General features: G+C 35.2%; 1 protein-coding gene across 1 annotated transcript in view; it reads left to right on the top strand.

Annotated features, from left to right (window-relative positions):
- The window catches only part of DNER (delta/notch like EGF repeat containing), a 139403-nt gene that overhangs the window by 69308 nt on the left and 43235 nt on the right, over positions 1-26860 (top strand). The window contains exons 3-6 of the mRNA XM_055723828.1: positions 180-274; positions 2695-2861; positions 16868-17013; positions 24091-24244. Of these exons, the coding sequence (XP_055579803.1) occupies positions 180-274; positions 2695-2861; positions 16868-17013; positions 24091-24244 (562 nt within the window). The remainder of the gene's footprint in view (positions 1-179; positions 275-2694; positions 2862-16867; positions 17014-24090; positions 24245-26860) is intronic.

Raw genomic sequence — 26860 nt, 5'->3', positions numbered from 1 at the left:
AAAGAATGGTTATGTGAATTTTTAGAACATTTGTCGATAGCATAAATGTTTTGGTCCATTATGATGATTCTTAAAAGTTGATTGCTGGACTGCTAGTGTTATTTTTTAAAAAATTCTGTTATGTTTTCTTTGGTCAGATTTTCTGGTTTAGAGTTAAATAAAACTATTTTTATTTTCAGATAATCCCAGATGTGGCTTGTGGAAATGCCAGTTCCAATACCTCTGCTGGAGGTCGTCTTATCTCCTTTGAAGTTCCACAGAATACATCAATAAAGTAAGAATATTTGTTGTATGTGATGAAATATAAAAAGGCTTTTATTTTAATTTGCCGAGATATTATAGACAACAGTTTTTCAGATAGGCAGATTTGTCAAATGGCTAAAAGCATATGAAGGAACTTCAGACAGACTTCAGGCATTTGGCAGTGCCATGACAGCTCTTTGGTATAATTTTTCCCACATATTTAATGTTTTAGAAGATGTAGGCATGTAAACTGTCTCTAGGCTATCAGAATGCATTAGAAATTAGGGCAGACATGTTGAAGATGTCAGTCTGGAGAAGAGATGACATTTCCTTTCTCCTTCATGCAGTGAACATTTTTTCCTCCTTTAATCTCAAGATGCACTTGCTGGTAGAAAGTGTTATTGTTGCCTATATAAACGCAGGTATTTTGTGATTTGTATTTGGTTTCTGGATTACTGCTTTGAGTGTCACCATTAGCTGTGAAGTCTTTGTGTATGTCCTACAAACCATCTCAAAAATCTGCATTTATTCTGTGTTGTTCACTTTTCAAACTCATGCCTTTTCAATCAAATACTTGCTTTTTTACATTTAATTAACAGAACTTGACTTCCTGGAAAGATCTGATTCTGTCAGCTGGGATGAGGCATTTGCTTATTGCAAATTTTATTTCAAATAAAAATCTGCCAACGTAGTTCTCTGGCTCACAGCTTTACTGCAGTTTTAGACTTAGATTTACCCAAAATAGCCTACTTTTCTCATACTGTCATCTTATCTTTCAGAATCCCAGCTTTCAGTTAAAAAAGGCCATGCTCACAGGAAAAAAACCCAAACTGATGCAACCAGACAAGCTGCAGACAGTTTGGAGCAGTAACTGTTAAATGTGGGAGCTGTCCTACTCTTCCCACTTCCCACGGGACTTTGAATCCTGCTCATTCATGAGCATTAAGCCTAAGTCAGGACGAGATCTGTGAGTGTGGATGCTCTGGCTGGCTGGAACCTGTAAGCAAACAAGTGTCTTTTCCTGAAATCAGGAGTAAACTGGCATCTGTGGATTCCACAGCTGTATTTAACACCCTTGATGGAGGGACCCCATTTTAAAGGGCGTTGCAGAGTACATGGTTACTTTTGGTCACTTTTTACACTATATAACTTTAGGAGTGTTTTATATCTGGGTAGATTAATGCAGGTCAATATCTATCTTTATATTTCCTGTGCTGAAGGACCAAGTAACATCCCTGGTTCAATGGCTACCTATGAAAGGAAAATATTTTTTGGTTAATAATTTTATTTTATTTTGGTTGTCAGGTGTGACCTAAACTGTGAAACTAGTTGCTTTCCTGTTCTAAAAGTGAGAAGGTCAGCTTTGGGGGTAGCAATGGAAGTTGTTTGCAAAGAAGACCCAAAATACTGTCAAAAATTTGCTTCTTATGGTGTCTAGTTGCAACATTTTTTCAACTTTTATTAAACATGATTAGAAAATGTGCATTTCTTGTTTTAAACTTGAATAAGTGGCAAGGGAGAAACTGCCTTGTGTTTTTAGGAGGATTGAAATGATTTCAGTACAGGAAATCGTGGATCAGAACTTCATCTCTGGGTATTTGGAGGCCTGTTTTCAGCAGGAGAGAATTATCAGTTTTCAGCAGTTGCGTTTGAATTTTTGGAGGATTGTTCAGATTCATTTGGGATTCCTTCAGAGGAAATTAATGCAGATATTTGGGAACTTGCCAGAAACATGACAGGCTTTTCTTTTTCCTTTGTGGAGGTGAGTAGGGAAGAAAGTACCCTGGGAGGAAAGAAACACTGCCATAGAGATAGTGCTCCCTAGTGGAGCTGACAGTATATATGTCATCGTAGATATTACTTTATCCAGTCTGTCAATATTCAGGAAGGCACCGTGGACTCAGTGACCTTGGGAACATTACATGACTCATTTGATTTACAAGAATAAACTGCTCTGAACCTTCGATCTGGTATGTCAAACAAATGAGGATTCCTACCAGGATCCGTCTCCATGTATTGAACGAACATTGAATGTTCTTCAGTAAACAAGAGGGCTGGATGTACTTCAGCTGCAGAAAATGATGGCATTGTAGATGTAGACTGAAAGTACTATTCAAAAAGGAATAAACACAAAGATTGAATAAGGATGCTTTATTATTATATAACGTTTAGGTAAAACTCTTCTTGGGCACTAAGATAGTCTCCTTCACATATTAGAAATTGAGACTCTGTATGTAATAGCAGATTTGATCATACACTATTATGCAAATTTTACAATTAAAACATTTTTTATTTTTGTACACATGCTAAAACCCTTCAGGCCTTTTCTTGATTCCATACTTGCTACGTTTAAGTTTCCCTTCTTTGTTGATAAGCTTTTGTTCTGCAGTGATGTACTTAATAATACCAATTTCCCTCAGTGTAAATATTCTTACTGTTTTTTATTCTTAGAATAAGGCAAGATGCTACTGCTTCTCTTATCCTGTTATGGAAGGTCACAACCACTGGATTTAAACAGTGTTCGCTTATTGATGGCAGAAGTGTCACCCTTCTCCAGGCACTGGGTGGACTTGTTCTTTCTGAAGAAATGCTTGCGCTAGGCAACAACTATTTTATTGGTGAGTAACATGCTAAGTTTATGTTTATCACCTCTAGGTGACAGCTGATGGTTTACCTAACAGTTTAGAGAAACAAAGAGGTAAATTCCCTTAACTGAAGTGCTGCTGAAAGATCCGGGTGTGATATTGGGACCACGTTTTAGCCATTTGTTCATTCAAAGCAGACAAGAGACACACTAAATTCTTATGCAGGTAACACCATTCACTTTAAAATCTGGATGGTGCTTTCTGCCTGATACCTTTAGATGATGCAAGGTATTTTATATGTTCTGGTTTAATCAGCTGTAAAGCTTTTGCTTTGAGGTGTTTCTTTGTCAGATACTGTATCGTGGGATACTTTGAAAAGAAGCTTAAGCCTGTACACAGTGAACTTGAAAAAATATATTAAAATACAATAGGAGATCTGATCTCCTAACAGTATTTACCTGCGCTACTTTTTCCTCTTCTAGTTTTGACTCTGTGAATATGAAAACTTAGAAATATGCTATATCTTTCATCAGGCAATTAAATGTTAAGCATCTTTGTGGAAGGAGTGTAATGAAAATAGGCTGATACGTTATTTTTAAGTGTATGGGAAATAATGCTGATTTAATGCAGTATTTATGCATAGACACAATAGACTTAATTATATTGAGCTTTCTGGGCAGATGGTTTATTATACCAATGACATGAAACCAAAGTCGTTGTAGTAACAGCATTTATTGTAATCTGCTTGAAATGCTGTATATCTTATAATGAAGTATAAGCTGCCACAGATTGTTATTTCACAACTTATCATGCTAATAAATGTAAAATTAAAAGCATTCTGTTGCAGAAACATTGGGCCAATACTGTTTGTAGCTAATACAGAAAAAAACCCCAAATGCAGTAGTGGTGCCATGTTCTCTCCCTTTTGAGCTGTCACTCAGCAAAGATATTGCTTGAAGGTTGTTAGTATAATGATTTAATTACCATCAGTAGTGGTTTCTGTTTGTGATATTTATTTTCTTCTAATTTCCATTTCCTTATATTTTCTTTATTATTTACTTCCTTCCAAGATACTTAGGATTAGTGTTTTTTTCTTTTAATCCAGTTTTGCGTTTAATTTATCAAAGTTAAAACTCTCCTCATGTGTCGTCTTCAAGAATAAATTTTTGCATTTGACTTGTGATAGTTAATGTATGATAGAAGTAAGTAGAAACTTGCTGAAGACAGGCTAATTTTAACTTTTATGCACTCATGACAGTACCTAAAGCCATAGCTCGGTCCATAAGCTCCCAAATAGAGGGTCTAAGTTGCTCTGTGAAGGCTCCACTTGACTGTACATGCCATACAGCATAGGCTATTGATTTAGCTTATTTAAATGAATATTGTCTTACTCTTTCCTAGTTTGTCTTGTCCTACTTGTTTCTCTGTGACTGTCTTTCTGTCACTTGGACTTTTACTTTGAGTTGTTTATTGTGTGCTAGGCAACAAGGTGAAAATATACCTTTTCCTTGATGAATATAACCCAAGGTTTATTTCATAAAAATTGTACTACTGATCTTCCTTATTTCATGCAGTACAAGTTTTCTGAGGCTTCTTACTTTACTTCCATCTGGTTTCTGATACTTCTTTGGTCTTTCTTAATTTCCTGATAGTGAAGGTCTTTGTAGAATTTTCCAGGTGTTGTAGCATAATTTGATTTATGTAAAGAACATGAATCATAAATGCATACGCATGGTGCAGGAGGGAGACTCAAATAATATAGTGATATATTCATGAATAGGAGCATCTGAGTGCTTAGTAAAGATGAGTGCAGATATAGTGCATTAGAATTTTTATAAATCCTATTTATTTTAGCAAATGGATGGATTACCTGTATTGCTTTTGATAGAAAATGAATATGAAACATTCCCTCTGCATATCTTTTAGTCCTGACTCATTGCAACTCTATACTATGATATAATCAAGTAATCAGATAACCTTTTTCTGGAGTAAATTATTTTATAGGGCCTTAATTTAGTTATAGCTTTTGCCAGTATAATTTCCTTTTATTAAAACACTTGAGCAGAAAATGGGTGAAGTACTAAAGGAACAGGGAAACTGAAACATGAATTTGTTAGTTTAAAAGTGTTTCTGACCTATCAACATTTGTTGTAAGAAAGAGAAAATGGAGTAGCCTCTGAATTTTCTTTTCGATTGTATGGAAATATTCTGCTTACTTTTCATCATCAGTTTTTGTCCAATAAGTTGTAAATCTTGTGTGTAAAACTTAAAAAGGAACTCAGTCATTTGGTCTGAAAAATGCCGAATTTTATCTGAACTCAACTGAAATCCATAATTCAGGTGAAGTCTGTATAAAAAATAATTAAATCTTTACTTCAGATTTGATCCAGATGTATGGAAATAATCTGTGAACGTGACACACCTCACTTAAGTTTCTCATTTTCAATAAGATCAGGTGAATAAGGTTTTTCTTACAGACAACTTTCCATATGTTTCTTGATATACATGAATATTCTAAGGTACAGTAAATTAAAATGGATTATTTTATACAAAAAAAAGCAACCATGTAGCATGTGCTTTTATTGATGATATTTAAGCTAGAACAATGTCGAGGCCACAAGATACTATAGCATGCTGTGAGCATAGAATCACACAGTAAGGCTGTGAACTATGCCAGTCAATATATTTACTTTATATAATTTCCTCCTTCTTCCCCTACTCTTCTGTTCAAATGAGATTTTAAGGATTTTTCTCTTAATTGGTGAATTCTGTACAATGCATATTATTTTTTTTACCTTTAAAATTTTTTCTAGTAGAGCTCTAAGTGAAAAAGGGGAAGATCTGAGTGTTTTGGGTTTTGTGGTGTTTTTTTTTTATGTGTGTCTTTTGATCTACATCTTCTTTGGAGGTAACACAGTGACAAGTGACCCAAGTTTTGATACGCAGCAAGGTACTTTAATTACATCTTGCAAATCTTTCTGAATAAGGTGGTTATGTCAAAGATAAAACATTTAGGGGAATATTATTTGGTTTGTGTTGCCTCACAGCAACACAAATTTAAAGTTGTTTAGACAAGACTGAAAAGACTCAAAAGTCAGCAGTAATGTGCTGATTTGCTGATCATGTCATTCAGGGCACAATGTCTAGAGGTTGGAAAGAATGCTGTCACTGAGATCTAAAAATAGACACCTTGATCATAGTGCTGTTTACTCCAGAGACAGTACCTGCACTGCATGAGACTGAAGGGTTTGAGGGAAGAGAGGAACACAACTAAACGAAAAAGAGCAGTCTGTGTTCTATAATGTGATCTATAAAATGGCTGCTGCATCTGCAGCCTTTTGCAGTGCAGGAAAAGTTATGATGCTGTGATTAGGCAGTATGCTTACGTTGTCAAGTTAAAGTATTTACCCCATTAAAATAAGCCCCCATAGACGGGAAAGAGTACTGACTTAGAGCCTGGCTTTTACCTTCTGTAAAGCATTCTTACCATGACTGCTTTGCTTAGAGTATTTTTAACGAGTTTCTAAGATTTTATACTACACATGTGCCAGTCTTCTAAAATAATTTATTATGGCTTATTATAAATTAGGCTTATTGGCCAATGGGGGAAAAAATACCAATATGGTTCAGGTTTTGAAGTGAGAAAGCCCCTGGAAGTACTGCTTCTCTCAGTCGGTTAGGTGGGTCAGCTGTAGGATGAAGCACACAGCATATTCCAAGGTGGTGGTGGCTTTTAATGCCAAGTTACTACTAGACAAAGGTAACCACTGGATGGCAGATCTGTAGTACAGGCCAGGTGAACTGTTGATCTGTGCTCACTGTTTGCAACAAAAATGCTTCATCTGATGCCAAGAGGTTTTTGGAAGTTTTGTGCCAAAATTCAGGACTTAAATAATTTTTTTTTTTTTTGGAGGACATTTCCAGATGTTTTTAATACCTATACAGGATATTATAATTTCTATTATGTGGAGTGCTATAGGTGGGTCTTGAGATTTGCCAGAGAGATAGTTGGGATGTGGAGGAGAGAATTAATCATATTTTTATAGTAAGAGATGGCAATTAAGGGATCAACATGTAAAACATTAATTCCTGGAAAGTCTGCCTTTTGCTTCAATAGACCTATAGCTTTGTAATCTTTGTCCCGATGTTCATTGAAGTTGTGAGTGATTCATGTATCAACTATTCATCGTATTTATAAAATGTCTCATCAGCATTTATTTTAATTCAGGATCTTCATATCTTCATGCTAGCGATAATGGTACTAGCATATTTGAAAATGAATTGCTGTAAAACTTTACCCTGTTACGGTCACACACCTATTCTTCATTGCAATATATCTTGAAAAATTGAGATCAGATGAAATACATTTTACAAGTCTGAAAAAATGAGATAGGAGTATGCTGGTGCACCATCAGTTTGTGCATGAGCCTTTCAAACAGAAGTGCTCATGAATGTTAATAGGTTACAGAGAAGGAGCTCTGTGTTGAGTTGAAAGTGCTGCTTGTTATATGTTTTGGGGGAATCTAATCCACCCAACGTCGCGCATTTCTCTCAGGGAATAATATACTGCACTTGGGAACATGTACAGGAACATATAGATCTTTTTGTATACAAGTTTGTTGCAAGTGCATAAGATTTGCTAAACTGATTAAATAACTTCTCTCTTGAGAAAATAATGCATTAATATTTTCCTTAGAAAATATAAAAAAAGCCTTGCTGTGAAGGACTTTGAAGGGCATTTTCAGCTTGTATGGCAACTTTCGAAAATGTTCTATGAATTGTTGCATGCATCTTTTTTATCCAAAGATGCAATCACACTCTGAAAACCGGAGCGTTTATTCTGAAAACACAGTCTGCTATTGAAATAGTGAAAAAACCCAAACCCAACATATAATAAAAGCATTACAATATTTATTACTATTTTTTAATACTCACATTTTAGAAGTTTTACAGTGACGAGACACAATCTGTTTCTTAATGAGTCTTAATTTACCCTAGTGCTAAAGTAATATACCTGTTCACTAAGGCAACAATTCTGTGTTTCATGACTCAGTAGATACACCTGTGGATGTGAGACTCACAGTCAGTTGTAATTTCACAGTCTCCAGTCTACTGGGTAAACTGGTAGAGTTATACTGGTATACAGTTGACAAATTATATTTAGTGGGCCAATTCTGCTGGTAATCAAAAAAGAACATAGCTATTTATGTTGGATTAATTTGGAAATTGGGTAATAAAATTGCATATTATATGATTATCATTTCAGTTTTAAGAACTGTTTGTTCTGAGCATAACATAGAACATGGAGTAGGCAGTGCTGGCTGTGCGCATGCAACCTATTTCCTTCTTTTTCCCAACAACGTAAAAACCCCCGCAATTATGTTTTCGGGTCTCTATCATGGTTATTAGGATTTTAACTCTCAAAAAAACCTGCTTCTCATCAGCTTCCATGATAGTGTTGGAAAAATTGCTTTTCTACCTTAGTGTGCCCACTGCTGAAGCTGCAGTAATGGGAGCTGTTTCAGAAAAATAGTAAAACAGACAGTTGGGTGTTAGTATTTTGCCTCCATTTCGCCATAAGTAATACAATAGAAAAGTTTGTGTATCTATAGTTGTTTAAAAATGCTTGTGAATAGGTAGAAATTACTTGCTTTTTGACTTTGTGCTTTATTTAGTACTTCCATGATGCAGCTTAAATAGTTTTCATGGCATTAGTCTTCTAGTTTATTGTCTGGTGATAAGGAAAAGAAATTTATAAGCAAAACTGCTATTTCTCAGTTAAAACCTTACAGATAAGTAGAAGGTTTGACATTTAATATGAATGAATATTTTTATCTGAATAGGAAATTAATCCTCTGGCACAATCTTTAAATTTTAATGCTTACTTTTGTCACAGCAAAGACAAACTGATGTAGACCAGGTGTGTAATCTAGTTTTCTGCAAGCCTTTTAGATCAATACAATTTAACTAACTAGTTTAAAATACAAACTATCTCAAAAGTATTTCCTTAAAATTGGTAGCTGTACATGCTCACTTGAAAATGGATGCTATAGCATCTTTATTGTGAGATGAGGAATACTGATGGTATTCAAATGCCAGCACCTATAAGGCAGCTTGCTTGAATTCTGCAAAACTTTTTGAAGATTTTCTTAAAAAGGAAAATTAATCCTTGGCTCCTCAAGTCAAGAGATCTGTTGCATTTTAAAAAGTGTATGAACCATATACGTGTATGCACAGAAAGGATAATATTTTCCTATCCAAAATGCTGTCCAGCCTTTCTAATGCAACAAAGTATTTTCTTTAAGATCTCTGTCCTGAGCAGTTATATGCTCTTTGGGGTTTTTAATGAATCTTCTTGCACCATCTCATGGTACGTTAACATGTGGTCACCACTAATATGACTGTAGGTATATTGAATAGGCAAAATGAAACTTAGCGTACAAAATACCGTATTAAAAATAAATAATCTAGAGAGATATTTGGAAACAAGTCAGTCTGATTTTCTAGCTGGTTTTATCTGTCTATCGAATTTTAAATTAGGACGCAAGTTGTAACTGTGTCTTTTGGATGGTGTGGTTTGTGTTGTTACATGTCTTTTGAAACATGTACGTATTTCCATCTAAAGAAAGCAGTTTGCTGCATGTTCAAATTGTTTTTACATAAGCAAAAATGAAATAGGACAATTTTATTTCATAATAGGAAATGCTCAGTGGATTGAACTCACTGAAAGCCATGTAATCAAGTTACTCTGGCTTTAACATGTGTCAGCTGAGCATCTGTGTGAGCTCCTAGCCCGTGGCGTATGTGCAGTCATTTGACTTAACCCTCTTTCACTCTGGACTAAATTAAATCACATTGCCTTGCACATGCCGCCGTTGGAGTGTTCACGCAGTTCTGCTGCTCGGCTGAGGTGCAGTAAAGTGTGTCTGTGTGTGTGAGACCATTTAGTTACTTCTGCCCAAGTCAGCCTTGCTGGTAGGGGAATTTGGTGACAACTGCTCCAGTTAATGGGGCTTTCATTTTTATGTGTGCAGTATGCCTGGAAGGGCCCTATTGTAGGCAGTATTGAGTATTGTGCTCAGCTGTAAACATTTCCCTGGGGTTCTGGGCATAAGAGCTAACCTTGCAGAAAATGGCCTTTTGATAAACAATAGCAGCAGCAGAAGTGCAAACAGCGTAAAAAGTTCAATGAAGTGTTAATTTCAATGATTTTTTTTTTAAAAGATGGCTTTATAAGGCAAAAATTTAAGCATTCAGCTGAAATCCAAACCATTCTGAAGAATGCTGTTAGGCTGTATGAGAAAGGGTATCTATAAATATGAAAAAAAAAAAAATTCTGCCCTGCCCTTCACGAACAAGTTATATGTACGCCATCTCACATATAAGCAGATGTAAACTTTAGTTTATTTTTATTAAATTGTATTATGTTTTAAGCTAGCTTCTAAATAATTTTACTCTTTAAAGTAGTCTTTAATTGATCTGTAAATTATTCAATTTTTATTTTTATTCACTGCTACTTCTAGCAAATAACAGTGGGAATTATTTTTTTTATATCTTTGGAGGTTCATCTGCTCAAATTTGTAATGCTTGGCAAAATACCTTTGTTTCTTTATTCATTGTTAAGATTTCTCTTTTTTCAGATATGACTTTTGTGACCAATTCATAGTCAAGATATTTACATCTGGTTGATCACATGGTTGCTTGCACTGTGAGATTTTGGGCAGAGTGCTTAACTTGAGCTGTAAAATAAGGATACTAATGCATAATTTCAAGGAAAAGATGAGGCACATTTTAACACTATTTGTAAAATGCTTTGAGATCTTCAGCTAGTAGTCCAACATACCGTACAGTTTATTTAAAAGTAGGGTAGCCATTCATAAGTCTGTAAGTTGGTGTCAGAGATTCTGGTGGTCTACATTTCTGCCCAGAATGCTTGGCAGCATTGTTGAGATGCTGATAAGTGAGCACATAATTGGGAAATTGTGATACAGGAAATCTATTAGAAGATTGGTCTTGTCACCCTTGCTGGGCTTTCACCATGATTTTGGACAGTAACCAGAGTCCTTGAAGCCATGACAGAAGGTCACACTCTCAGCTACTGTCACATCTCTGTATGCAAGTGTTTTCATAAGTGTAAGTGTACTCTTGTTAGCTCTTTCATAGTCCTACCATGGGTTTTGGTCCAGTTAAGCTATTAAGTTGGGTAATTGTTTAGTAACAGTGAAATTCAGAAAATGCCATTTGTTATAGAGGAAAAGTAATGGAATGTGTTCGGGGATTTTTCTTTGCTAAGTGTATCCAACTGGTTTGCTCACTTCGCAAATATATTTTAGCTGTCAGTCCTGCAAAACTGAGCTCCAGCTTGAAAGTCAAGCAGTGTGGTATTTCTTCCTAAAGTTTTGGAAATAATTTTCTGGCACCCAAGTTTTGCTTTCTGTTACACCTGTGTAATGCTAACACTGTCAGTCTGCCTCTGATAGAATTGCAGTAATGTTACTGAGAATATAATTTGACCAGCGGCACATTTATCTTTGTCACTGTAATGGTGATTATGTCTGAGAAGAAAGTATATGTTTGATTTTCAGAGCCTAGGATGAGTTTTCAGTGTTGGCAGTGAAGGAAGAAAGCATACCTATTTTTAAACTGAGTGTGACTATGATATCAATTTGGAGAAGAAAAAACGCAACGAGAAGTTCTACAGTCACTTATCAACAACAACAAAACATTCCTTAAATTGCTGTTTCATGTGCATTTTTGAAAGCTAAAGTATCTGGAACAGTTCTTGAACTGATTCTCACTGACATCTATATATACTTTCAGAAGAGTATCAGATCAAGGCTTCTGTGACAAAGCACAGTAAGCATGCTGATCTGTATAAAATTTGGGAGAGTTCTACCGCTTATAAATAGTGCTATTTGTGGGCAAAATAGCAGTTTCATTATTGCAGCTGTATTTTTGTATCCCCAGATGCTATGTTGCCTAGTAGTATCATTAGAGAATGATCTCAGATGTTCTGTACAAGGATCCTATGGTACTGATGGCACAGAAGTACTGCATCAAAGACTGTGCATGTCGTTGACTACCTGTTTCTCACTTCATGTTTACTGCTTGTATATGATAATCATCCTAAGGCAAACTAGGAAAGGATTCCTGACTCATTTTTTTCAGATTCTGTAGGAGACTATTCGTGTCGGGGCCCTGTGAGAGTATTGAGAGGCCTTAATAACCCTGACCATTAAGGTCTCATGGAAAATGTGATAAATGATTGTCTATTTGTAAATCAAAATCATGCCTCCACTATTTCAACACGTATATTTTCACAATCAGGTGCATCATGAGAACATCTTGTTATGCTTTTTAATTTGTTAGGTTTCTAAATTGACTTGAATGTGATTTCCATGAATGAGTGGAAGGATTGAGCTTTCTTAGATTTTCTAGATGAATAACCACTATTTGAGACTGAGATATGCATTGCCATAAGAGAAGGAAATTGGCTTTATAGTTAAACTGAAATTCATACTTTATGCTTAGATCCAAAAAGGCACTTAAGCATGGTGGCAATTAGTATAGACACCTGTGGTGGCCTTCATAGTCTTTAATATTAGCTATACCATATGACACATAGACAGCGTAAGAGTTGTGGACCTGAAATAACCTTTGGATAAAATTTGGACATAAAAAATTTAGGAAAAGGGACTAGAATTCAAGTCTCCCTTTGTCTTTTTTCTGGTGAGTTCTGTAATAAAAATGTAGTCGTCTTTTTTTCCTAGCTTCCTTTCTTCAGATCTTTCTTATGTCTGTGAAGTTCAGTGGCCACAAAGGAAAAGTTTGAGCACATTGACTGCTCTGGTTCAGCTTGCCGAGTAACATTTTCTCCTGTGATGTGAGAGATGTGGTCCAACAGAAAATTCCTTTTGGATATTTTAAACTTTAGGTTAATTCTATAATTTCCATTATCTGTGTTTGAATGAACAGACACGCAGCTTCTATACTAGAGTACTAAGGGTTATAAACTATGGTTGAATATGCTCTGATAACAGCTGTATTGTTTCTGAAAGCTAAAATCAGGTCTGGAAGTATTATAGCTTCATTAGGTTACTACATGACATGAACTGAACATGTGGTGCAGGCACACCCAGTACCACTGCTTTGCTCCTGAAGGCCTGGTGCTACCTGTTTTTCTTCTATTTGTATATGTCTCATTTTCCAAATAATAAATAAGTGACTGTACTGTACACTGGGAATAGGGTGGAGAAATGACATCACCTTATTCTGGGGCCCTTTTTTGTTTTCCTGCCCATTTTGGCTTACTGATGCCCTTGGTGCTGGGTCTGTATACTGGCAGGGAAGCTGTAGGCACTTACGTGTCTTGAGAACTCCACTGCTTTGCAAAATGTTGAAGTTGGCTACTGACCTCAAAAGCTTTTGGTGTGGGAAAGTGTTGGGAGAGAAAAAGAGAACAGATGGAAACTGATAGACATCCCACTGCTGTCTCATTTCCTTGGGAAAGCAGGCTAAAAATAAGTTGAAGACTTGGGGACTGATGCTTCACTGTGAGTGTCCAAAGCCCTTGGCAGTCATTCTTTCTTACCCAGGAAAGCTTTAGGTGCACTCAAAGACCTATACTTTTGTGAATTGGAACTTTAGCGTAGGGAACTATTACCATATTTCTGCTGTAAAATAATAATCTGTTGTTTCAACTGTAGGTGTATATATGTTGGAATGCGTGTAGAATACAGAGAAATACATTTGAGCCAACTACAACAGGCAAGAGTGATTTTGTGCGTAATAGCATTGGGTGCATACCAAGAGTTAGTTACAATTTGTAGTTCAGCTTTATGCCTTCTGTTAACATAGTATGCAATAGGATAATGTTCTTGAGCTGGTGGCCTGTTAGCTCCAGTCCTCCTTTTGGCAGTCCGCAATGGGCCAGCTCTGACCTCAGCCTGCTGGGCGTAGGAGGAGGGAGTTGTTCAGAAATGGGGCTTGTGATGGAAGCAAATCAGTTTGTGGTGCCTAGAAAATCTACAATCAATTAATGTTTGAGTAGGGGTAGTCTGAATAACATGATATGATCTTGCTGAAAGCACCTGGACACACTGATGACACCTGTCATCCTTTATTTTGACTTTATTACTTATTTTTTGTTCTTAACTTCCTTAACGTGAGAGGAACAGGGGCATATGTGCTTTGTGCTCCAGGGCATAAGCAGGTGAAGCTACCAGGGTGGAATGAGCTGTAGTGTATTTTACCACGCACACTGCCAATGAAATCATGCAGGTATTTCTCAGACTATCAAACAAAGCTGGAAAATGTTTCCTCTGCAATCTGAATGACTACTTACATGTTATGATTTATTAGGCTTTAAAACTGTTTCCGTAGTATTACTGTAAATATCTCAGCCCTGAATTCTTCAGCTGCTCTGATGTCATTGTGTTTTAACTAGCTTTAGAAAACCAGCAAGGTTAAACTGAACAGAATTACCTTTTGATATAAACAGCTGTAATGTTTTTCTCCAGCCCTTAGATGAAGCGAGCTGTAAACATGCTTGTGAAATCATTCTCCTACCCAGAAGTTAAAAATACAACTTAAAACTCACTCTAGTTCAGTTGCTGTTATGGGAATTGGAGAAGGAATTAATTGAAGTGCTATGACCTGACTTAAGCAAGGAGTCATATTTAGACAAGCTTCTTCTAGCCCTAAAACCTAAAGATCTCAGAAAGTTGTATTCACCTTCTATAGAGTGAAAATATATAGCCATGTTTTTATCTTTCTAGTCTTTGGAAATTAGATGAGGTAATTGGAAATTACAGGAAAATATGTGGCACTCCAGTGAGAAAAATTATTTTTTTCGGTGGTTTGCCTAAGGACTTTTGATACCAAAATAGTAACAAGATTCAAAGTACAAAGAAGGTTGATTCAATATTCCTTTAGGGAACTGTCCTGAAGAATATGTAACAATCTGCTTCAGACAAGCAAATGTGAACTCAAAGACATTTTCTAAATATCACATTCTTTCATGCTCTCACAAATAATTGCATGACTGCCAGTGACAATGGCATTCAATTGTTAAAGGAAATAATTCTGGCTGCATCTTTGAACAGATGGGTAAAAATGGGGTGTGTATTAAGGCCAGAATAAATTGGCTCGCTTTGAAGAGGTTGGCAGATTACAATAATCTTCACTAGCAAAACCAGACCGTTCCACACTTGGAACTATACCCAAGGTATTTTTTTTTTTTTTTTTTTAATCTGATCTTGTAGAAGAGTTAGCTGACTTATAGAGGCTGTACTCAAGCCAATGAATACTATATATATTGGACATGAGATTTTCCTGCTTTGAAGATATGGTTTAGGGATAATTGTTTCTAGCATAGACAACTAATTGTTCAAAGGATGCAGCATTTTATAAAGTGAAATCTAAAAATAAGAACAAAGAATGGAAGACTTCCATATGATTTTCTACAGAATTTGTAGAATTAGTCATGCTTGACACTTTCATATTCAGAATGTAAGTAATATTTAGCAGCTCTTCTAGAACGAGAATTCACCTGAAGTTCAAAGTGTTTCAGGAAACTTAGTTTTATTAATGTTCATTACAAATACTTTCTTGTACTACTTTTTTTCTGCTTGACTATATGTTGTGCTATGTCCAGTGTATAACAAAAAGAAGCTAGACTGTGTCTTTGATGTTCCTTTGAGGATTAGGCTGTAAATGGACTCTAGAATTTAAAGTGGAAAATATTAGAAAAAAAAATTCAATGTCACACTTCCTGCATAGGATATTTAGATTTTTAAAAGCATCAGTTTTTACTTAAATTCTCTTTCTATTAATTTCTAAAGAAAAGTACTATCCTACAATGATTCCGTGCCTGTAACTTTCCATACTGGTACTACAAACAGTCTTAGACCCTTAGGATTCTACCTAACTACATTAAGGATGGTGAAGTCAAATTTAAGTTTGACAATTTATGGAAGAATCTTTGGTTTTTTTCTTAATGCATATATTCTGCATACAGTGTATACACTCTACCAAACCCACACTTTTTATGCCACTGCACAATTATTCTGCCACAAGCTCCTAGAACAAAACAGCTGATTGCCACACATGGAAGGGCTGTAAGTCAGGAGTCTAATCACTGTGGTTGAGCAATCCAGTTGCGGTACAAGCGTAGTGTAGGAGCAGAGTATATGTATGTTGACATGAACGCTGACTTAATTGTGTATGTCATGGGCTGTGTATGTGCCTCATTTTACCTTTCCTGCTGTCCTTTATTTTATTTTCCAGATACATCTGTTAGAAATACGGGTGATAGGGGTGTTGTTACGCTCCAGTGTGTTTTAATAGTTTCCAACCATTTTTTTAATTCCATGCAATTACAGGTCCTAACCAGAGATTCATGAATTTTGCTCTTCCTCATCATATGTTCCCATTTTCATGTTTTGTTCAGCTATACCTTATAGAGTGATGAGATCAGACATTCAATAATACTTGCATTGCAAATATACAAAGAAATGCTGTCAAGCTGTGCATGTACGTTCTTGCAAACTTCAGAAAGAATAGTCAGAAGGGCTTGTCCATCTGTTACCAATGTAATGCAGTTTATCATCTATGAGCTTTTTAGCTCTGAAGTAACTTTTAGACATCCATTTAAACATTTTTCTCGGCTGAATTTTATTTTGTCTTGCCATTAAAAAAACTTAAGGAAATATATTTTTAATTTATCAAAAAGATAGCAGGCAAAAGCATTTGGATATTCAAGACCTAAAAAATGATAGCATATTAGAACTCTGGAAGTAGATCTGTTTCTCCAGCCTGCTTTCCTTTTGTTAGTCAATATGAGTCTTTGTTTCCCAACTATATTCTAGTTTGTATTTACATGCATTAAATTTAGATTGGCATGTATGAAATGTGAGCAGTGATGTTCTTAGTTGACAGTTTCTTTCAGTTTAGTTTTATTTGTTTGTCTAGTGGGTAGAGAATTAATATGTATTAGTGTATTTTCTTATATAGTAAGAATATTGTTGGTTTTTTTAAAGGTTTTTTGAATGATTCGGTTACTAAGTGCATTGTGGCTCTACGCTTGACTGTGATAGTGAAAGTCAGTACCTGCATACCTGTGGGAAGCCATTCAGATAACTTCCAGTGTTCGGGAAAAGGAAAATGTATCACCAAACCAGAAGAGGTAAGGTGAACTTATCAAGACCTTCATGTGCTGTGGAAATTCCATGATAATATAAACACTGAGTAAATTCTGCTTGGTCCTCTGAGTGTGTGCATACTTTGCTGCTGTGTAACAGGCTTCTAGAGCTCACAGGTGTTGCTGAATAACAACAATATATTTATTTGCTATTCCTAAAAATCAAGTGCTTGAAGTAAGGAAATAACTGATATGAGATGCAAAGATTCATACACTCCCCTGGCGATTAAAAAAAAGTAGTATTCAAATCAGGTATAAGGTAATGTGCACTGCACCTAACTGCCACTCTACAATAATATTTATGAGGGGCACGTGGCGGGCACTTGGGATCCCCAGTCTCCAGACCAGTGTGTTCCAGTTCATTAAGTCCTCAACCTTCTTTGGGTTTTAGGTCTGATTTAACCTAGTACTTACCTCTCCACCTCTCAATAATTGCTCACTCAGAAATCACTGATCAGTGCAATGGAAATGTCTGAGCATAATTATGAGAAGAAATGTAATGGAATTGTTTGGTAATGTTTGGAAGTTTTCCTGTACTTTCTCTTTTACATAATACTACATTGAGAGATTACAATGGTGACAGCAGTTCCACTGGCCACTGTGAATTTTTTGTGCCATCTAGTAACATGAGAAAAGAAGAACCAAATATGTCAAATTTGCAGTATGTGTACTGCTTTTACAAAACCCTACTGTCCTTCTGAGAATGAGATCCTGTATTCTCTGTTACCTTCTATAAGTGTTGATTTTATTTCATGGATTAAAAGTAATTTATAGCACAAATATGCGCAGTTAATCTTTGGTTTTATTAATATTCATTTGGGAGATAAAAGCAATAGTAACTGTTGAGTAAATATTAACAGCTGTGAGCGTGCTATGAGCACAGAAAATCTGGCATATTTAGGGAATTCACTGTTAGTTCATCTGCTACCATTTTCTAATTTAAATTCTCAATAAGCATGTTTGATAGAAAAAGGACGTTTTGAATTGTAACAACAATAATTAAATTGCTACAGTAATCTATATATACATGGCAGGGCTAACATCTGGAATAATTAAGTATCTACTTTATTTCTCACAAATGAAATTATAAAATGCTTGAGGTAGTGTGTGAACACAATTATTGCAAGATGCATTTAGAAATAAGTGCTACTTTACCATACCAGCTGGCTGCTATCCAAATAAATTATTCATTCAGATACAGTGTCCTATCTCATATTCCAGTTTAGTTTTTCTGCTTTACTGTATTTAACATTTTTATTTTATAAATTCAAAATCTTGAATTTTGTTTATGTAAATATTATGTTTAAATTTACCATATATAACAGCATATCAAAATGTCTTCTTTTTACATTTTTTGTCAAATTTAGAATTTTTGATTAATAGTCTTATTTTCTATTTTTTCATGTTGTTTGACCATTTTGATGACTCCAATTTCTTTCTCTTATTGCATGTCATATGTCATGAAATAAAAATAACTTACCCTGTATCTGTGCAGACGTATTAAGGCTTTTCTGTGTTAAGGAAAATGCTTACATGGATTTTAATAACGATCTTTGTTTTATAAATCTTTGAGACCTGGCAAGTAAAATAAAATCTTTAAAAAGAAAGATATACTGGTGTCATGGCAAGAAAGAGAAGCTATTATGTCACTCAAAGACAGACTAATCAGTACCTGTAACGTCCCCACCTCTAATCTTGACACTCAAAGTTTTGTATGTTAAAGCTAGAACAGTTAGTGATAAATGAAACCCCCTCAGGCACATGTAGTGTGTTGTTTTCCCTGGAAAATGAATAGAAAAACTGAGGATTGCTCATATCTGTCCACCTATTCTTTCTTTGAACCTATGGAGTAATAGTGTTTTTGATGTAACATGCACTAGGCTGTAGCTGAGTGACACCCCTGTGGATGAAGCTGTGTAAGACAGAAATCATGTTGAAGTCTGTTTCTGAAGAGGCGTCTATCAGTTCATGGTACTCAGAGGACTGGAATTAGCAGGATTCTCAATATCTCTTATCTTCAAATACAATTTTAACTTCAGAATGGCAATTGCTTTTATTTTCACTGTCAAAAACTGCTCCTGAATTTTCTATAACTTGAACAAATGAGGAGTGTCCGCAACGATCCTGTTAAGTGCCATCAGACTTATGCCAGATAGCTTGCTGGGCTGGGTAGCTCACTAAAACCTCAGAGACAGTATTTCCAAATGTAGATAATTTATGCTGACCTTCCAACTCCAAGGAGAATAAAATGTCATGTTGTCTGTTTGTCTGTAGTGCTTTTTTAAATCTGCCAGTTTTACTTACTTTTTAGCCTATTAGTTATGTGATAGAACTTCCGCCAGAAAACTGATTAAGGCCCAGCATAAGCAACATAGTTAAAAAAAATAGAAGGTGCAGATTTCATTAAGCAGGATGTTTTTGCCATTGTTTAGCTCATCTCAAGTGAGATATGCCCTAAAATATCTTAATGATTTCCCTAATGATGGAGCAAACAACTGGTAAAATTACACGCTTGACATGTACGAGCCGTTGTGTCAGCTTCCTGCAAGACACACTGCCTGCACTTCTTTTTACAGAACCAAAACTTTAATTTTCTTTAGGTTTACAACATGCCCTTTGTGATTTTCTGTTTGTTTTTATTTATAATTCATTCTGTTTTGCACAACCTAGTCTTGCAGGATGCAAAGCAACTTATTAGCAGAATGCATAAAAGGCCTAGCGCCACGAACAAGCAAAGAGTTCTGCTGGCTGTAGTCATCGCTTACAGTGCCAAGAAGATTAATGATTGTCTTCGTGTTTTGATGTACTTCATAAGTTTAATCCAAATCTAGTTTAATGTAAAAGAATGTAGCAACACATCTGCTTAATGGGAAAGTTAAGTATAATTAACAATCTGCAGTGATATAAGTGCAGTGCTATACTGTTATCTACAGAGTGCATAAAACTACAAACAAATGAATTCTGGTCTAACCTGAAAGTCTCGGCCAGTTTTTACTCATTCCTTACTGATGCAAAATCTGGCTTCTACTCAGCTAGATGCTTTTTGTAGAATATGGATATGAAAAGGAAAGCTTTTATGGCAGAGTTTCTTTTTCAATTATTGTTGCTTTTGAAAGGAACATAAAATTTCACCACTTTGTTCAAAATTCTGTGAAGTGAGGAGATACTGATTTAAAGTCATGCCTTTTTCTTCCTCTGCATGAACTTTGTACCTCTACTTTGCTGCCATGCTTGCCCTTCTTCCACAATGGAAGTGGGAATGTGCCAGAAGGATAATACTGGTCTTGGCATCATCACAGTATAAATACCACTTTCACATTCTTATACTCAGCTTTACACTAGAATAAGTTGTCCTTAAACCAGTTAGCTGTGAATGGAAGAGAAAAATCTTGGTATTAACCTAAAGGGAGAGATTTATTTGGTGTGAATTTCTGATGCCATGTAGGATTTTAAAGTGAACTTTGGCCATCCGTTGGATTTGAGTGCCACAATTTTGCTAACATATGGGGATAAAATTATTTCTTTCACAGATTGCTCCGTTCTGTAACTTTGGCTCTCTCGTGTAAAATGTGGAAGAGCTGACTCTGTAAATATGAAATTTTATTGCTGGATTTAGAACTCTTGAGATTTACATAAAAAATAACTGGCCTCTCCCTGCACTAAGAAATGATGTGTTGAACTGAATAGCAACGATTTCCATGTCTTCTATATGGGTTAGAAACTTTGAGGCAGATCCACTTGATTGTATTTGTAGAAAGGCTAATTATAAAAAAGCCTCATATATACCTAAAAACGCGCTCTCCTGCCTTGGGACTTCATTTTCGAAGTACAATATACTCCTAAATACAAAATATATAATTATCATACAGCAATGTTTTGCTCAAACATTATAGCAATTCACTGTGAGTTGCAATAAATACTGGAAGTCTTTCTCAGCAAGAGAAAGAGTAGACATTAATTTTGTTCCGGTCATCTTAACAGCTTCTCTACTGTAATTTAAAAAAAAAAAGACAAAGGTGAGCTTTTATGGTATTTCTAGTGTGAAATTTAGAATCTGACAAACACTTTATTACTCTGTTTACTTAAAATAGGAAAAAAGTACTATAATTCCAACTCTGTAATATGATAGTTACAGACTGGATAATAGGAAATTATATTAAAGGATTTATTTTATTGTCATCCAGAATGATGTATGATAGGTTTGTACTTCCATAATCAAGTAAAATACACAAATGAACTCTATTGATCATAGGTTGTTTTGAAATTCTTAGATAGTGACTTTAATACTAGCATTATGGCAGTGTGTAACTTCTTCTTAACGTAGTTTTTCTCAAATATGCTAGTACATGTCATTTATTCAGGAAAATAAGTTAATAATATCATTTGGGAAAAGTGAAGATGACGTGCCTAATAAAAATGGTGACACTTAAATCTTCTCTACAGAATAACTTGTCTGTTTCTCAGAACAGTTATCTGTCATGAGACACTTCAGTTTGAAGAGCTACAATGTTTTTCTTTTGCTGCTTTCAAAACCCATTTTGTTACCCACACTTTACAGTAAATGGATCCTTATATTATAGTCTTCAAGAGATACCAATATTATTTAAGCGTTTCTTAACTACGTATTTCATTAGTATTTTTGAGGCCATGACTGGTTGTTGCATTGTTTAGATATATTAATGCTTACACTATAATAATCCGCTTCCATTGCTTCAAAATGAGATTTTAGTGCAGGCAGAGCCATGCTGTTTGTGTGTGTGGACAGGACAGAGATTCCCTTCCTCTCCGATGGGTGGTTCAGGCGCTGATGTACTTTGCATCTTACTCTCAGATCTAGCATAAAACAACCATGAACCTGAGCCTACCTAACAAATGTGGTGCCTCTCTCTTCTGACAGAGTTAACTTTGATGGGATGTTATACTTCTTGGATCTTTTGATGTAGATAAACCTGTTCTCATTTCCAGTGCGTACACAAAGACCAGAAACATATTTAGACTATGATCTTTTTAAATGGCACAGAATCTAGGTACAGTGCCTGGATCTGATCTTTCCACATTCTCTACTCACTTTGATTTTAAGAAAAAAAATACCATTTTTTTCATATTATGGTATCGCACTTTGTTCATCTGGAACAGGTGAGTTACCAAGACAGGCATCAACCTCGATTTTAAGTCTAAACTCAACACTCCGTTCCAGGAATGATAACAAACACTTTAAGTCAATAATGCAATTTAGTATCAATAAGAGTTAGAACAGCTGTGAAGAATGCTGCAGGCAACACGTTTAAGTGCATTATTTACCTGGGTCCTGATCCTATATATGCACAATGGTACTGCATGGCTCCAATGATAGGACATGTTGAGGACAACAGTATTCTTGAACCACTGATTGCTGTTGTCGTTAGGGACCAAAGTGATCCCTGTGCTGCTGAGTTTTCCACCAATGCTATATGGAAATGCAGAAATACTTGCTGTGTATTCAGTTAATTATTTAGTTCTTAAATAAAAGCAATTATCTGTTTTGCTCTGTTAGTCACTTTTCTGTATAAGCTTACATGAATTACCTTCAAAGTAATTTTGACAAGTGGTTTCCAACTAGAAAAGAAAATAAATATTATGTTTGTGTTTGCTTTTATTGAGATAGTGAGCTTGGAAATTGTTCTGCATCAAGTACTATTAGGCTAAATTTTTTTTTCAAATTCCTTATCTCAGAAAAAATACAAGAATGATTCTAACAAAACTTGCCCAAATTCCATGAAGTCAGAATTTTTATTGGAATATAATTTTGATATAAAATATTTTCCAAGTGTGTTTAAATACTTTTAAGTTACTGTGCTATGTGATTACAGTAATTTTGGCTGTGTTCTGCTTGTCTGTCTTTTCTGCCTGTTGAACTACAGTCTTTGGAAGGCTGTCATTGCTCATGTGTGAGATTTTCAGAGCTGTTTTGTGAAAAGGCTTGGACAGCCTTTTCAGAATACCAGAACATGTATAGACATTAGCAGGGACTTCTGGCACTCCTGATAATTAACATACCCATCATCTTGAGTTTTGGAGCTTAATAGTACTTTTCTCTACCAGTGTAATATTTGTAAGGAATAATGAAATCTGAGTTTCACTGAGTGAAGTCTTTTATTAATTTGAAGATAATTATTTTTTTTTCCTACTTAGGTCACAGCTGTTTATTCATATGAAGGAAACAGGAGTAAAAATAGAAAATAAAATACTAACCGCATCTCTGTTTCTAGTTCCATGCACATTCTGTACTTTGCATTACAATGTTTGTGCATGGGACAGCTGCATTCCAGCCCTGATGATCTGCCTTTGAAACATATGAGAGTGAGTGATGTTGCCATCTAGCGTTTAATGAACAAAGAAAGTAAGATATTTAATCTAAATATATGCTACATATGAGAGAGCTTTCCTTGCATCCATTCTTTGAGACTTTCTTGGCCATCTTGGTGACCTAAAGATTTTTTAAATCTATTTTCAATTATGTTATTGCTAACAAACATTTGCCATATCATGCCTACTATAGATGTTTTAAATGTATAACAGGTGTAGTGCTCTCTATCTTTTATTAAGCAGCAGGGTTTGGAAAAAGTAACAAATATGTGCAGAAGACATTTTAACAGAATTGAAGGGGTGTGCCACTACCGAAGGTGAGCCTCTGGGATCCCAGCGCTGCCCTTCACCTAAAGGGTGCATCTTTGTAGTAGGATTTGTTGCAATAAATCTGCATATTACTTATTCTGACAGTTATTCCTGTCTATAAATGTAATTTCTGCAATGGAAGAAAAAACTTATAGTGATTTAGATATTACAGATCTGATCCCAGCCTCCTCATCTAGATGAAATTACCCACATCATTACAAATTTTAGCTGAAAATATTGTCGCAGGTTTGGTATTTCAGAGGGTAACTTTGTGCATTTGATGTATTTACGGCAGCTACTGTTGTTATGAACAGGGAAACAACAAAACCATCTTTGTTCGGTAGAGTATTCAATGAAAACATAATTTTTGAAAATGTATTGTGAGGTACATATCCTGTTTGGTTTTAGGCAACTTTTTTCTGTGAGTGTGAGGATGAGTATCGGGGTTCCCTGTGTGAAGAATTTGATGCTTGTCAGAGCCAGCCCTGTCAGAACAACGCAACCTGCACCAATATAGCCCAGAAACATGACAGGAACAATTTCACCTGCAGCTGCCTGCCTGGTAGGTTTTGTATTATGCTTTGATTAATGCATTTTTTTGTTTTAATGTTCAGTGCATACCTCTTGCAGAGCAGTGACCTGTGCAACTTCAGATGCTAGGAAAGCAGGAGAATACAACATAAGGGCAGTCATTAAAACGGTGTGGAAGATTAATCTGTGAAAAATGCCACTGAAGGCACACAACCACAACCTGATGATGAGTGAATTATTCATAACTAATAGGACCTGGTTACCTAGTAAGAAGAGATGACCATAATTTAGTTTACATCAGCTTTTTCTTAATATTTTTTTTTCAGTATGGATTTTAAGGATACATTATAACCACCCTTTCAATAAACAGGGTTTCATTGTAATTAGCAAACTTTTCTTCTGTTGCACCAATCAAATGGACGAAAATTCTCTCCATACTATGCAGTTGTTGAATTGTTCCCCAGAATTAACTTAAATTTTGAAAACTTTTAAAAAAATTCATAAATGAAATAATTTGTGAGTTTTCTTAATGAACAAGTGTCTGAGTTCTCGGAAGTTATTTTAATAAAATTTGTTTTTAGAATGTAATTACATGAATATAGTCATCTTAATTAATTAAAATCAATATTAGACTAAATATGATTGTCATATGCTGGAGGGTAAATTAAAGATACGTGCTGATGGAAGAAACCTTACTAACTGGCTATTAGAGAAAGCTTTGCTCTCTCTGAACATTACAATTCAAAACCAAACACAGTTATCATAATAGAAGTTACTTCAATACATTTTCTAAAATCATTTTAATATAATAGTTGGCTAAGATTAGGATCAGTAGCAGGTAATTTATTTCACTTTCTACAAACATTCTACTGTACACTTTCATTTCTGTAATATGGGTTAGTTGATATTGGAGCGAAAGGACTTATTTGAACAATTAAAAAAAAGAGGGGTGGGGTGGGGAAAAAGGAAGATGCTTCCAGAGCAAGTCTTAAGATCTGCAGAACATAAAAACTGTATCATAAAGAACAGATAGAGAAATGAATGATTTGATCAGGTTTCTAGTGGTTGTGTCTAAATGGTTATTGACTGGCTTGAATGCTGGGTGGATACTTGTGTACATTAAATATACAGAAAAGGTATATGTAGCAATACTTCCTTTATTCTGCCCCAAAGCAGGATCATGGAGTAGGTGTTCTGATATTCCCTTAAAGATGGGAATATTCTTGTTCTATATGCTAATGCATTTCAGCACAGACTAGAGAAACTTCTAGCTGCACAGGATTATGTGCAACTACCAGCCTGAAAAATGACTGCGCCAGAAGTAGATGGATGCAAGTGATGCTTTAATGTGGCTGCCAGGTACCATCCTCTGAACAGACTGGTGAACTTTGCAGTTCAGAAAATCAGCAATGGCAAATTATTAAAGCCCCTTCTTTCTCTCCAAAGGCCAAGACATTTCCTTTTAATTATACTTTTTCTACCTCTAGGACTTCCACTTTTTCTTTCCTTGCTTAAAGTGCTTAGCAAATGTGCAGCAAGAAAAGGATTTATATTTGTATTTTTATATAAATTACCTGGATTTATACTGCTCTGAAAATAAAATCTGAAGTTATTATGGAGGTATACTCTATTGTATTTCATAAATTCACCAAAGGATCAATGGTCACTTTAACAAGATAATGTAAATACAGTTGAATAGTGATTTAAATATGAGAAGAGAGAGATCAGAGTGGTATGAACTTCAAATGTTTGAAGAATCCCTACTATTACTGTCATGTTTGAATATGGTTGATTCAGATTCTTTTGGATTTTGACAAGCGGTTTCCAATTAGAAAAGAAAAAAATTGTTATGTTTGTGTTTGCTTTTATTGAGATAGTGAGCTTGGAAATTGTTCTGCATCAAGTACTATTAGGCTAAATTTCTTTTTTCAAATTCCATATCTCAGAAAAAATACAAGGATGATTCTAGAAAAACCTGCCCAAATTCCATGAAATCAGAATTTTTATTGGAATATAATTTTAATAGAAAATAATTTTCAAATGCTTTTAAATTCTTGGGTTTACTTGTGTAAAAAAAGCTTTAGGGGGAACATTTATGATAATTCCGATGTGCTTATTTTAAAGCCTAAGTGTGTTTCCACTAGGAAAATTTAATATTTTCAAGTTGTACAACTAATTTTTGCAAAGTAACATAGATAAACTTCTCACTTATGTACAAGACTCCAAAGGTATCACTGCTGTTGTTACGCTTTGATCAGGCTGTGATAGTTCCTGCTTATAGTGGTAACTTACAAATTCTAGTGCCTTGATAAAGCAAATGTTACTTTATTTGTGTAATGATATAAAATCCTAGGGTTTTGTGTTGTTATTATGATCCCAGATATCTGTATCAAGTGCTTATGTATTTTTTTTTAAAATTTGGCCTCTCCATATTTTTAAAAGCAGCCTACGAGTTAAAAATATAGTCGCTATTAGGGGCAGGCATTTCAGTCTCTTGCCTCATAAAGCGTTAACACAATCATAGAATTGTGGTGTAGATACCATGTGGTGCCAGGAAACAATAACTGAGATCAGGCCAGTTTCTTGAAGAAACTTCTCTTAAATATTTTGGAAATATATTTCTATTGGGGCCTTTACCATCTTTTAA

This window comes from Falco cherrug, chromosome 11 (genome assembly GCF_023634085.1).
Source record: "Falco cherrug isolate bFalChe1 chromosome 11, bFalChe1.pri, whole genome shotgun sequence".
NCBI lineage: Eukaryota > Metazoa > Chordata > Aves > Falconiformes > Falconidae > Falco > Falco cherrug.
This window is presented reverse-complemented; position numbering and strand designations above follow the sequence as displayed.